We start from the raw sequence: 14,456 nt of genomic DNA on the forward strand, positions 1-14,456 counted from the left end.
GAAGACCGGGGAACTGATTTTTTGGTATTGATTTTTTTATGCGCGTTTCTATCTTTAGCGGACGGAAAACAGCAACGTCCAGCGGTTGAAGCAAATGGGAAGCGTATATTCCGAACTGTCGACTAGCCTTTCTCACGCTTATTCTTCCAGTTAAACATTCTTTAATAGCATTGGACAACGTTTCTTGACTGTATGAAGTTGCATATGGTCTTGAACCACGCTTTCGCTTATATTTCCTCGGCATTTTCACCGGCTAAGAATTCAAATGTATCAGAAGTGTCAAAAGATGCCAAAATAAACTTAATGTAGTCTACGAAGTAACTGTGCTATATTCACAAAAACTGTTGATATACCAAAATTGTTGATATAATAGTCGATATATATTGTTGGTATCTCTAACAAAATTAAAACATGTTATCTTTGTTAAATTTTAGGAATTTTAAAAAAAATCAACAATTGACCCCGGTCAACAAAGTCACCCCGGCAACCAAAGTTACCTCGGTTGACGGTACCATTTTGAATACTTTTTTAACGGGCAAACCTTTTTAACGCCGTAAGGCGTTAAAAAAGTTTTAATGATTTTGCGCATGCGCAGATTTCACATTTAATAAACTTTTTTAACGACTAACTTTTTTAACGCAACACCCGCCTTAGTACACTTGAGAAGTCGCGAGCACTTTTTACGCTCCGAGATAAATGTATTTAAAGTAGGCCCCTAATTCAAAAATGTGTGATTTCAGCTTATGATTTTTAGACAAAGGAAGGTTTTTTGATTTTTTTTTTTTAAATCTACCTATACTTCCATAATATGAAAAGAAACTTAGGGTGCAGTGGTCTCATTGCTTTTAATCTTAGTTTAAAAATCATAAAACCCCAAAAGTGACTTTCCAAGTATTAAAAGGGCAAAAGTTTGACCGACCATAACTCAGGAACTTGAAAATATTAAAAAAAAAAAAAAATTTACAGGCATCTTTTTAATATTACAAACAACGCAATATGTAAAATTGAGAAGGATTGAAAGATATCACTTTTGAGCATTGCCTGGTTTTGTCAGTATGTATGTATGTATGTATGTATGTATGTATGTATGTATGTATGTATGTATGTATGTATGTATGTATGTATGTATGTATGTATGTATGTATGTATGTATGTATGTATGTATGTATGTATGTATGTATGTATGTATGTATGTATGTATGTATGTATGTATGTATGTATGTATGTATGTATGTATGTATGTATGTATGTATGTATGTATGTATGTATGTATGTATGTATGTATGTATGTATGTATGTATGTATGTATGTATGTATGTATGTATGTATGTATGTATGTATGTATGTATGTATGTATGTATGTATGTATGTATGTATGTATGTATGTATGTATGTATGTATGTATGTATGTATGTATGTATGTATGTTTGTATGTATGTATGTATGTATGTATGTATGTATGTATGTATGTATGTATGTATGTATGTATGTATGTATGTATGTATGTATGTATGTATGTATGTATGTATGTATGTATGTATGTATGTATGTATGTTTGTATGTATGTATGCGTATCTATAGTAGTTGATTAAATGAAAAAGTTCTAAAAGCAATGTGCACCTCATTTCATAAAGTTGATGAGTGTATACAAAAGCTTCATGATTTTGATTCTATTATTCAAGATGGTGTTGATATTAGCTGCAAAGTTGCCTTAGATTGTGAAGAAAATGAAGATGGAGTACAAATTGTTGATGAACTGCTTAAAGTCATGCTCCAATATGCTAAACTAAAGCGTGATCTTTTGCAATGCTGTGATGCAGCAAAGGATTCTAAACTTCAGTTTCAGGGTATTTTAAATGGAAGGTATGTAACTTTTAAATCTAATATTTTAAAAAATGTTTGTTGTTATTATATTTCTGTTGTTATTTATATATTGTACAAGCCAATTACAAAATTCCTTCATCAACTTTTATTGCTTTTTAAAAGAAATTTACAGTTGTCAGCACTGTAAATTTTTTATGAATTTTTCAAGAATCTCTTCATTGATATTTTTTTTCTTGTTATTAAAATTTTTTCTTTTGCTTTAAATGAGTATTTTTAGGGAATTGATTTAAAATTTTTAGGTGTTCTAATACACAAAATACTTTGAAACAAACTCACTTAATGATACTCCTGTTTCTTTTTTTTTTTTGATAATACTTATCAACCCATATGATGAGATTATTTTTGTTTTAGAAGATAAAATCACCTTTCCATCAACTTCATATACTGCTAATTTTACTATTACAACAAAAGTGCTAGATGTAAACTAGACTTTGGATTTTAAAAAACAGTTTGTGGAGATGTACTGACAAGCAGAGTAGTTTATTGAAAGTTCAAAACAAAGTTTCAAGTTTTTTTTCAAATTGTTACCTAAGTAAAGTTTTTTTTCAAATTGAAATGAATACGCATGATTCTTTTAGTAACTTACTTAGGCAATATAAAATAACATACAAATGCGTGAAGGTGTTTTACAATATTAAATGATCAGCTTGAAAAAATTGTTTTTACATTTAAAGCTAAGTACAAGATAAATACAAGAACAGTTTTATACCTGGACAGAAAAATATTTTTCTTTTGTTTATGGGTCATCAAGCTGTATTCATGTATTAATTGCTCATAGACTATTTCCAGTGCTCAACTGTGAAAAAAATAAAGGCTGGTATTTTTAACATCCTAAAAGTTTAATAGATTTTAAATATTTATTTATAGAGAATAGAATGTATATAAATATAATATTATATGATATTATCATGATTAATATAATATTAACATAATATTATATGATATTACTGTATAATACTGTTATGATATTATCTTACAATATAAATATATTATTAATATTAAGATAATATTAATATTTATATCAAACTATTAAGATAATAATTACTAGTGTTAAGATGTTAAGATACTATTATATCAATGCCCAGAGGTAAACAACACTAAAACCTTTTTTTAAAAAAAAGTTTCTTTTTTAATGATCTTTGTATAACTTGTTGTGATTTTGCTAGTGGTACATAGCACTTTGTCCTCTTCATAACAATTACACTGTATCCTCTTCATAACAATTACACTGTGTCCTCTTCATAACAATTACACTGTGTCCTCTTCATAACAATTACACTGTGTCCTCTTCATAACAATTACAGAGATAACAATTACAGAGATAAACTTTGAAAATGGGCTTGTAAGTAAGAAAAAACCACATAAAAAACAAACTGTTTTTTGCTCTCCTGTAAGGGAACAATAAAGACAGTGTTGGGGCACTGATACATCAATATAGGGTTATATCTTAAGGTATTGAAGTAATATTGGACAGTATTTGATTAGTGATTAGATATTTTTTCAAACTTAGATGTATAAAGAAAAATAGCACATTGACTAATTGTAGAATTTATATAAAGAGACAATTGATGAGCTTAGAGATATCTAGTATTAGTTTGTTATTGCTTCCTGATATTTCAAATATCAAAGAAAATATATTAAAAAAAAAAAAAATTGAAAGTATTCTAGTTAATACTTTGTTTTGGTAATATCTGTTTAAAATTACTTTACTAATTTTCTTTATAGACAGGAAATTGGTACTTTGTGTGAAATTTACGCAAAAAATCTTGAAACCCTTCAATCCAGAAACTCAGATGATGAAATACTAGAATTCAAGCATGTTGCAGATTTCATGAACACTGTTTGGAATCAACACCATAAATCAAATCACCCTTTGGGTAATGTATCTAACAATGATTGTGAAGTTGAGATGACTCAAGATCGTACAAATCAATATATTTGTCCGATAACAAAGGTTGTAAAGCTTTCGTTTTGGTTTTTTGTTTTGTTTTGTTTTTCTTTTTTGCTATTTTTAACTTTTCCTGCTGTTCCATAGGTTCTCTTATTTTATGTTTGTTTTACGTTTGTATAAAATCTTTAACTATAGGTTGAGTTTGTTGATCCAATGCTAAACATAGCTTGTGGGCATTCATACAGTAAGGAAGCCATACTTTCTCATATTCAATTAAGTAAACGTAAATGCCGTTGTCCAGTTGGTGGTTGCGTTCAGCTTGTAAAACTTGAAAATCTCAAAGAAAATATCGTTATTTCTTACGAGATGAAAAATTTACGTAAAAGCAAATGACTCTTTAATTCATGAGTTCTTTCTTCTGGTGATATCTTTTTTAAATTTTGTACTTATTTTTTCCATTTCTAAAAAAGATTTTGTTAAGATTGGGAACCCTTAAAATAGTTGTTCAGTAAATAGTTGTTCACTTGCCCCCTTTTTTCGTGACTATTTTTGTATCGTTAACAAGAAAAAGTTGAACTTTTTATCGGATAAAAAGAAGTTAACTAATAAAAATCTTTTTTAAATCTGAAAAAATCCCCACACAAATCGCTTACCCCAAAAAATCTCACCACACGCGCTAATCGAAAAAAAAGTCAACTTTTGTTTGATTGTAAAAATTTCCATTAAGATAAGGCATTAAATAATTTCGTATAAAACTAAAGGAAACATGTTTTCAATTTTAAAATGCATGAAGGTATGGTCGATGCGGCCAAAAACAGTGCAATTTCAAAAACTTCGTCTACTATTCCGGTTGAGTAGACAAGCTTTTTTTGGATAAGCTTGCATAGCACCATAGTCACAAGAATATATAGTCTGGAAACAAAGGCCGTTTCCATTGTTCAACCGCTTTATGTTGAAACTTGACCCGGTGAAGGTGCACAAAACGAATACGTTCACATTATTCCCCCTGTAATTCTGAACTGAAAATTAGGTTTTGTATTTAATATTGAGATTTTTTAAATAATTTTTGTGTAGATAATTTCTCCGATATGTTAAGAAAGATTATTTAAGATTTAAAAACCTCTTTAAATAAATAGAATGCTTTATTTAAAGTTTCTTTAACATAAATATTTACATACTTTTTGCTGATTTCTATTACTAATTACTGCTGTTTTGTACTGTTGCTGTTATGTACTTCTTGTGTTAGTAAATATGATTTGCATTTTAGTGTGTGTGTGTGTGTGTGTTTATATATATATATGTATATATATATATATATATATATATATATATATATATATATATATATATATATATATATATATATATATATATATATATATATATATATATATATATATATAAATTTACTTTTTAGCTTTTAAAAATAAGGTGGAGTGTGTAGAATGCAACTAAATAGAATAACAGTTTTCACGCGTGAGTGATTTTAAAAAAGAAATAAGCTATGGAATTTGATAGTGGAATAAAAATAGTACAGCGCGATTGATTTTAAATTATTATTATAGGATACATATATGCAGGCCCGCCGAGAGGGGGGGGGGGCAAAGGGACAGTTTGTCCTGGGCAGCAGATGTCGATGGGGCGCCAGATGCCGAAGTAATATAAAAATAGTTTTTTTAATCTTAAAATGCCATAATTGAAATGTTTATTACTCGCGTTATATCATTATTTTTAATTCCTCGAAAAAATTTTAAAATACGAACTCATCAATGATTTCGTACTCTATACGCTGTTAAATTAAAAATGTCCCTTGAGATTTTCGCATTCATCAGACTAAAGTAAAAAAAAACGTAAACGTTGATAATTAGCAATAACAAACTGTGAATACAATTTAGAAATAATTCTATTCAGAATTTAGAAAGTAATAGTAAAAATTTTTCAACTCTTTACGATCAACTTATTTATGGTAATTCATGTTTAAGATTTATATTTAACTATTGAAATATTGATTTATGACATTAGCTTTTTGAGATTGAGTTTATAATTTTTTGATGATTTTGCGTAGTTGACTATGCTATTATTTTATTGATGCGTACGGTTATTTACAGTAACTGTTAATAATGAATCGTAAAAAACTTTCTGGTGCCCAAAATAGATTGGCTTCCAAAAGGGTAAAAGAATGTGAAAAAAATAAACAAACGCTCCAAGAATTGCGTTGGTTTTACAAAGCTACTAATCAAAATACTGATTTGAAGATGAGTTAGTAGAAATATATAGGTTTATATATATATACAGGGCCGCCGCGTGCGGGGGGTTACTGGGTACTTTTTACCCGGGCGCAGGATCAGAAGGGGCGCACACCTGACAATAATTTTTTTTTACTTTAATAAAAAAGACAGGGCTTCAAAAAAAAACTCCTAATTTTATAATATAAGTTTATTGTAACAATAGGAGTTTAAGAATTGTTGCCTCAGCAATACAGCATTATCCGAATTCATATGCGGAAGTCTGAGACTACTCAAAACTTTTGCGGGAAAATACTCATAATGGCTGCTTTGTTTATAAAAAACACATGTATATCTATATTTATTATATACATACATACATATATATATCAACAAAAGTTAAAGTACATTGCATAACTGAGATTCCAAGACTTCATTTAGATTCGCTAAGTAACATAAAAATACCTTTAATACTTGAATTATTCTGTTTTATAAAAACAAAACATGTTCAGTTTCAAGAAAAAAGATTCTGGCTGTCAAAACAGAAAAAATGCGGCAAATAGGACAGCAAATGAGCAAAAAAATAAACGTACACTCGAAGATTGTGGTATACGAGCTACAAAAAAAGGAGATGGGGATAGGCCTGCTGTTTCCACATTGATTATTACAAATTCCTCCCAGACACGTCAAGCTTTTGAAATAGTAAGTTCATTAATTTAAACATAACCTTCTTTTTCATATATCTTTCCTATTATACTATTGCTATATAAATCAAGAGATTTTAAAATCATTTACTTCATTTTCTATAGGATGGCTTTGGAAATGAGTCTTTTTAAAATTTTTTGAGCTCAGAAGAAGCACTGCCTCCTTCAAGTAGCACAATATCGGCAACAAGAGTTGAAAATGGAAACAATTTATTGGTAAATTTTGCTTTGCAAAGATTTTTTTAATAGTCATTTTGAGCTTGTGTAAGTAATATACTTATTTAAATACTTATTTGAAATAATAGTGTAAAGATAAGATGGTTGAGGCAATTTTTACATCCTGCTTTGTGGGCTGAAAATATGTCTAAAGTAGAACGTGATGCAGTTGTTCTTCAGGGGCCTCCTAAAAATCCTTCATCTTTTCCGAGAGACTCGAACAAGATTAAGGTTCCTGAATAAGTTTTCCACGAAATAACTTGCAATGGGGAAAAAATAAACAGAGATTGGCTTGTTTGGAGTGCAACTTCTAAAATATTTCTTTGCTTTCCGTGCTCACTTTTCGGAAGCAAGCAAGCTTGAGGGGCTGGTAATCAATCGCATCTTCTACGTTGGAATGGTGGCATCAATGGAAACTGGAGAAAGCTAGCTGACAAAGTAAAAAGCCACATAAACAATCCTCACCATCGAGACTATTACATTAAGTGGAAAACAGCGCTGGAAAGCATGGAAAATCAGTGTGGGGTTGATTCAAGTCTAGATAAATTGGTAAGAAATGAGGCAGCTAGGTGGCGTGAAATTCTGCGGTGCATCTTAGATGTAATTCTCTTCTTAGCATCACGCAACCTTAGCTTTAGAGGTATATTTATGAACGTTAATTGTTATATTTATATTTACATTTTAATTTATCTGCACTCTAATTAAACAGAAAGTCGTGATTTATATGTGTAATTATAATTCTTGTTTTAGGCTCATCAAAAATGATTGGTGATGACGATAACGGCAACTTTCTTGCAACTATAGAGCTACTCGCAAAGCACAACAAGACTCTTCAGTTACACCTAGAAGAAGTTTCTCGCAGCCAACAAGAATCTAAACAAATTGTTGCTCATTATTTGGGTTGGAGTTCTCAAAATGAATTTATCAAAGAGTGTGGAAGAATTGTGGCAATTTACTATTCCATTCTTGCCGATGGAACGCCTGACGTCTCTCATACTGAGCAAATTGCCTTTGTTCTCCGCTTTGTTTACTATGGTATTGATAAAAGATGGGTAGTTAAGGAGCGTTTTCTTAGGGTCGAAAATCTCGAAAAAAAGAAAGGTGCAGATATTGCCAAGCTAATTATGGACGTCTTGGAGCAAAACGACATTGATCTGAAGAACTCCCGAGGTCAAGGATACGATAATGGTGCCAACATGTCTGGTGTGTACAAAGGAGTACAAGCGATCATTCTTCAAAGAAATTTTCAAGCTTTCTACATGCCATGCAGCGCTCATAACCTTAACCTAGCTGGTGTTCACTCCCTTGAATCTTCTGTAGAAATGAAGAACTATTTTGGCCAGATTCAGTTACTCTACAATCTTTTTAGTGGAAGCCCTAAAAAGATGGAAAATCTTGACCGAGACGACTGGTTTGTCTCTTCATCAAACCTCGCAAACCCGATGGAGTGCACGCATTGAGGCTGTAAAGCCGTTGGTTAAGCGACCCCGAGAAATTCTTCTTTCTTTGCAGAAACTTCGGGATCTTGATTTAACTGGAGATATTTTGAAATACGTAAAATCTTTGGAGAAATGGATTCAGTCATTTGAGTTTATTATCATGACAACCTTCTGGTTCAAAGCACTTCAAGCAATAAACTATGTCAGCGTGTTATTTCAATCAGAAAATATTACTCTAGATGATGAGATGAAACTTATGAAGACTCTTATCGAGGATCTTACTAGATTTAGATCTTCTTGGCCCGAATTAGTTAATGAAGCACATTTGGTTGCCTCCGGTCTAGCAAGCTATGGATTTCAGTCAAAATTAGTTCAAAAAAGGACAAGGAAGAGGAAATCGTTTTACGAAGAAGCAAGTAACGAAGTTCATTTCTACGAAAACGATGAAAACCAGTTTGAGGTGAACGTATTCAACACCGCTCTCAATACTTTAATTCAACAAATGAGAGACAGATTTCAAGCTGCAGAAAAGATGACGAACATTTTCTCGTTCCTATGGCTCTCAGAATCAAATAGTAGGTCGAGTGAAGAAAAAGAAGTTAAACAACCTAACGTGGAGGAGAAATGTAAAACTTTGGCGCAAATCTATGTGAGTGATGTAGATGAAGACAAACTTATTTTAGAGGTCCGTCATCTGGATACTCTGAAGCGCGCCAATCTTTTCGGTCCAAAAGAAAATCTCACTTCAATGAAGCTATTAAATGGAATCTATCAGAAAGGTCTAGAGCCTCTCTTCGAATCAATATGCATTTTGTTACGCATTTTTAACACGATTCCCGTTTCCATCGCCGAAGGAGAGCGGTCTTTCAGTAAGCTTGGTCTAGTAAAAACAACATTAAGATCTACAATGAGTCAAGACCGGCTAACTAATCTCCTAGTTATATCTATTGAACACGATCTTGCAAAAAGTCTGTGCTACGACGAGGTCATTACGAATTTTGCTATGAATAAAGCCCGGAGAGTAAACTTCTCTTGAAGCATTAAATATCTATTACATTTAAAACTTACAGTTACTTGCAATATAAATAAAGTTCAATAACATGTCTATTTGTGCATTTCTTTTTTAATATATTAAAAAAATTATTAGAGACTTCCTCGACCCACGCCCTCAGAATTCAGTAAAAAAAGATTAGCATTTGGACAGTACTTAAACTTTTTTTTGGATTCGGTTGATATGATAGAGCGCAAGTGAAATTTTGACCCCGGGCGTCATTAAGGATCGCGGCGGGCCTGTATATATATATATATATATATATATATATATATATATATATATATATATATATATATATATATATATATATATATATATATATATATATATATATATATATATATATATATATATATATATATATATTATTTTCGAAGCAATTTACGAATATTAATCATTTTTCACAAAATGCCAATATCCGTTGCAGAGAGTGAAAGATCTTTTTGTAAACTTAAGATTATAAAAAACCATTTCAGAGCCACCATGGGACAAGAGCGACTTTCAAATCTTATGATGTTGTCTATTGAAAATGATCTCGCGAAATCATTGTCATATGATGAAGTAATTTATAATTTGCTTCGAAAAAAGCTCGAAAATTTTGTTTAAATTAGGAATTGTTTATGCTGTGGTTAGTTAGCAAAAATTGAAATAAAGTTAAAGTAGTTATAAAGGCATAATGTATTTTTTTGCTTCTATGCTAAGTATATATATGAAGCGAAATCTATAAGGGCGCCAAAAAAGGTTTTGTCCCGGGCGGCTTGAAGGCTCTCGGCGGCCCTGCATATATGTATAATATACAATAATATATATTAATCTTGCGTGTCCCGTCCTTTATAATTAGAGAGCTTACGATATGAAAACTGCAACGGCAACGGAGACGACAAAGGTCTTGATCGAGCGGTTGCGACTTGCAGTTGCGGTGTTCTAATAAAATTAGTTACGAATTTCCGCTTCAAAAAAAAGAAAACATCTTGAAATAAACAAAAAAAATTTAAAAATGGCTCCTTTAAGAAATGTTAGAAATAGTTTATTACTTGCATTAGAATCAAATATCATAGACGACGAGGAATTTTTACAACTGTAAAAATTAAATTTGTCTAAGAATCCAGATTTACCGAGTTAAGCAATTTTGTTTAGAAATCATGTCTGATGATGATTGCAAAAGTGAATTTAGATTTCTACGTAGTGATATATATCGCTTACTCAATGTACTTCAACTACCTCAAGAGTTTTTATGTTATAACGGGTTAAAAGTTACTCCGGTGGAAGCACTGTATATTTTTTTAAAACGGTTTTCCTACCCATGTAGACTACTCGATATGATACTCGATTTATATATATATATATATATATATATGTGTGTGTGTGTGTGTGTGTGTGTGTGTGTGTGTGTGTGTGTGTGTGTGTGTGTGTGTGTGTGTGTGTGTGTGTGTGTGTGTGTGTGTGCGTGTGTGTATTTAAACTTATGTATATATCCTAAATTTGTATCAGAAATTAGATAATTACTTTGTTACACTTTTGGAGCAAGTACCACTTTGATCCATTTATAAGCCGTTTTCAGAAAACACGAATTTCAATGTTTTGACGTTGCGTAAAAAGTTTTAAAACGGCATTTCAGGGAATCCCATTCATTGCGCATGCTTAGTGTCAAATATTTATCAAAAATTGTAGAAGCTGCCGTTGCAGTTTTCTTATCGTAAGCTCTCAATTGACAAACTAGACGGCTATTTTCATTGCCACATATCTCTTAACAAACATTGGATAAACAATTATTACTTTGACCTATATTCTTTAATAATAAATTACTAATAAAATATAATAATAAATTACTAATAAAAAAAAAAAAAATCAACACATAACATATAAAGTTAATATAATACAAATGACAATATTAAAAAACGACAATATTAAAAAAAAAAAACAACATAAGAAAAAGTTATATAAAAAGGACACAGTTTCGAATTAAAAAAAAACAAACTGAAAAAGCCACTTTGAAATTTTTCTACTACGGTTTTTATAATTATTCGATGCAGAAGATAAAACAATCGAGGTCGATGTGTTTCGAAGTCGAAGTCGAAGCTTCGACGTCGCAAAAAGTCGTGTGTGAACCAGAGATAAAACAATCGAGATACGGTTTTCGAAATCGTATATTTTTTGTTCGACTTTGAAAGCCGTCAGTTAGGCGAAGTTTCTTAAATTAAACGGAGTTGAAATCCGTTCAACTTCGAAAAAAAGTTCATTAAACGATGTCGAAATCCGTTTAACTTCGAAAAAAAGTTAATTAAACGGTTACGAAAGCCGTAAAAAGTTGTAGCTTTAATTTTAAATCGATTTTGAAAACCTTTAAAAGTCGTTAAAACTTAATTAAAACGATGTTGAAAGCCGTAACAAGCCGTAACTTTAAATTTAATTGACTTTGAAAACCTTTAAAAGTTGTTAAAACTTAATTAAAACGATGTTGAGAGCCGCTAAATGTTGTAAATCAAAATTTTACGGTTATGAAAATCGTATAAATTTGTTTACATTATATTTAACGAATTTGAAAACCATATAACTTTGTTTATGTTATTTAACAAGATTTAAACATTGTAAAACATTAAACAAATATGCCAAAGACCCATCGCTCGCTGGTTTGGCAGTACTTCCTGAAGGAATACAGAGGAGATAAGGCCTATGGTGTGTGCAATATCTGCAAGAAGGACCTAAAAATGAATACTGGGTCAACATCGACCCTGAGTTGTCACCTGCGATCCAACCATAAGGATGAGTACATCGAAATGTGTCAGAATCAAAAGATACAGAATGAGGCAGAAGCTGCCAAGGAGGACAAAATTGAAGAGGCAGAAGATGAATTGGAAACAGTTGGCACTGGTAAGTTAGTTACATAATGGATCTTACGATGCGATGTAGCGAAGTTATACAACTTTTTTTTTATGTAAACAACGAAATCCGGGGTTAATTCAATGTTAACAAATGTATACAATTTTTTTTAGGTCACAGGAAAAGAAAAAGGGTTCTAAAAGCCAGAAAGAATCTGTGCTATCCAACACAGAGCACCACTCAACTTCGTGGTGACATGGAGCTCATGATTTACCTTGCAACTGACAATCAGCCTTTCTCCATATGTGACTCTATCCTGTTCCAAAGACTGCTTGCCCACTTTGACTGAAGGTTTAAGGTTAAAAGTGGTGCCTGCATGGCTCGCTTCAAGTTACCTCTCCTCTATAGGAATCTGCAGATGGCCATGAAGAGCATGTTTGACAAGGAGCTTCCTCATTGCGACCGAGTTGCAATCAGCACTGACATCTGGACCTCACGCAACAACGACCCATTCATGGCGGTGACTCTTCATTACATCACCAAAGAGTTTGTTCTACGAAAGGTAACTGTTGGAGTTGTTCCATTCCCAGGTAAGCACACTGGTCAGAACATTGCTACTCAGTTGGACAACTTGGTTAAACGTTTTGAGTCACTCAAAATGGTCAAGAAGCGGGTTGTTGTGTGTGATCAAGCTTCAAATATAAAAGCTGCACTGAGGAAGTCAGAGACTATTGCTGATCTTGAAAGTGGTTCAATCACGTGCATTGATCACAAGCTTAACATGGCCCTGGAAAGGACTGTCAACAAACAGCCTGATATCAAGGCTGCTATCGATGCATGCAGGACAATCTCCGCCCGAGTCCATCACTCTCCTCTTGCTAAAGGGGTGTTGAAAAAGAAGTGCCTCGAGATGAATGGTAATATTTTTAACTTTTTAAGTAGATACGAATACGAAGTTTTACAACTTAATGTCAAATTTTTACAAGTATTTTTTAATTTCAAACAAAGTTTTCTAAGAGTTTACGATTTCATGCGAGGTTTTTTGCGAAATTTTATTTTAGTTTTTGTTTCAGTACCCTACAGAAAGATCACTGCTCCTTGTGCAACCAGATGGAACTCTGTCCAGATGATGCTCCTAGACATCAACCATCTTTAAAGTGTGCTGTGTGCTCTCCGGGCTGACAAAAAGGAATGGACCACACTCATTCCTACGGATGAACAATTTGAGCTGGTTGCAACCATTCTGCCACTCCTGACCACATGCCGAGTCATCTCTGAGTCAATGTCGAGTGATAAGAAAATGACAATGGATAGAGCACTGACAGCCATTGTTCACACTAGAGATAAAACAATCGAGGTTGATGTGTTTCGAAGTCGAAGTCGAAGCTTCGACGTCGCAAAAAGTCGTGTGTGAACGTGTTTCGAAATCGTTAAAAGTTGTATGAAATTTATTTAAACGGTTTTCAAAATCGTATTACTTCGAATAAAATATATTTTCGCGGTTTTCAAAACCGTAAAAAGTTGTATAAAATTTAATTTGACGGTTTTCAAAATCGTATTAGTTCAAATAAAGTATATTTTCGCGGTTTTCAAAATCGTAAAAAGTTGTGTAAATTCGAAAATGGCGTGTTTTAAAACTGTTTAAAATTTCTAACGGCTTTCAAATTCACTTCCAAAAATTTAACTGTCTTCGAAATCGTTTAAGTAAACGAAACGAGTGCATACAAAAAGTATACAAACGAACGTCGCGTGACATCGTTCAGGTTTTAAGCTCAATGACTTCAAGTTCAAGTTTAATGACTTCAACTTCAAGCTCTATTAGCAAAAATTTTAAAGTGAAGTGAACTGATAAGCCATATTTTAAGCTGAACTTGTATGTGGCTGTACTAGTACTGTTATGCTCTTCCCTTCTATTCTCCTAGACTCCTACTCTATCCCTTAGATTTGGAAAAAATCACAATCGATGAGAAGCTAACTATGTTCAGGTTCAAAGACATCGGTATAAAGTAAAGTGAAGTGATAACTGGTTTGGTATATGCTAGCAATCTCTGCCCTTCTATTTCTTAATAATAAAAATTTGAAGTATACACTACAGTAACATTACAGAAATACAGAATATACAAAAGATATGCTAAAACCCTTTCATTTAATAATCATTCTAGATTTCATAAATCCAATTTCTTAAACATGTGAAAAAAATTATTTGCATATTATCGATTACCT

At 32.0% G+C, this 14,456-nt stretch overlaps 2 protein-coding genes and 1 pseudogene across 3 annotated transcripts; all 3 read left to right on the forward strand.

Annotated features, from left to right (window-relative positions):
* The first annotated feature begins 728 nt into the window (after window positions 1-728).
* LOC145189048 (E3 SUMO-protein ligase NSE2-like) lies at window positions 729-4,273 on the forward strand. Its single transcript, XM_080065614.2, has 3 exons — window positions 729-1,863; window positions 3,610-3,838; window positions 3,971-4,273. The coding sequence occupies exons 1-3, from the start codon at window positions 1,613-1,615 to the stop codon at window positions 4,166-4,168; spliced, it is 678 nt and encodes a 225-aa protein (XP_079921740.2). The 5' UTR covers window positions 729-1,612; the 3' UTR covers window positions 4,169-4,273.
* A 1,996-nt stretch (window positions 4,274-6,269) lies between these two features.
* Window positions 6,270-9,464, forward strand: LOC149888718 (zinc finger MYM-type protein 1-like; annotated as a pseudogene). Its single transcript, XR_016452653.1, has 4 exons — window positions 6,270-6,702; window positions 6,810-6,920; window positions 7,010-7,560; window positions 7,671-9,464. The product of XR_016452653.1 is annotated as a zinc finger MYM-type protein 1-like (transcript).
* A 2,183-nt stretch (window positions 9,465-11,647) lies between these two features.
* Window positions 11,648-12,984, forward strand: LOC149888719 (uncharacterized). Its single transcript, XM_090088350.1, has 2 exons — window positions 11,648-12,284; window positions 12,407-12,984. The coding sequence occupies exons 1-2, from the start codon at window positions 12,020-12,022 to the stop codon at window positions 12,580-12,582; spliced, it is 441 nt and encodes a 146-aa protein (XP_089944476.1). The 5' UTR covers window positions 11,648-12,019; the 3' UTR covers window positions 12,583-12,984.
* The last annotated feature ends 1,472 nt before the right edge of the window (window positions 12,985-14,456 follow it).

The sequence above is a fragment of the Hydra viridissima genome, unplaced genomic scaffold, assembly GCF_058129835.1.
Source record: "Hydra viridissima isolate aposymbiotic clone 2 unplaced genomic scaffold, HvirCarnegie_v1 scaffold_5, whole genome shotgun sequence".
In the NCBI taxonomy this organism is placed as follows: domain Eukaryota; kingdom Metazoa; phylum Cnidaria; class Hydrozoa; order Anthoathecata; family Hydridae; genus Hydra; species Hydra viridissima.

Bases quoted from the DNA above. Each gene is read 5' to 3' on its own strand.
- LOC145189048 (XM_080065614.2), top strand. From the start codon at position 1,613: ATGTGCACCTCATTTCATAAAGTTGATGAGTGTATACAAAAGCTTCAT. The intron at 1,864-3,609 runs GTATGTAACTTT...TTTTCTTTATAG, and splicing joins CAGGGTATTTTAAATGGAAG to ACAGGAAATTGGTACTTTGT. The intron at 3,839-3,970 runs GTTGTAAAGCTT...CTTTAACTATAG, and splicing joins ATATTTGTCCGATAACAAAG to GTTGAGTTTGTTGATCCAAT.
- LOC149888719 (XM_090088350.1), top strand. From the start codon at position 12,020: ATGCCAAAGACCCATCGCTCGCTGGTTTGGCAGTACTTCCTGAAGGAA. The intron at 12,285-12,406 runs GTAAGTTAGTTA...AATTTTTTTTAG, and splicing joins ATTGGAAACAGTTGGCACTG to GTCACAGGAAAAGAAAAAGG.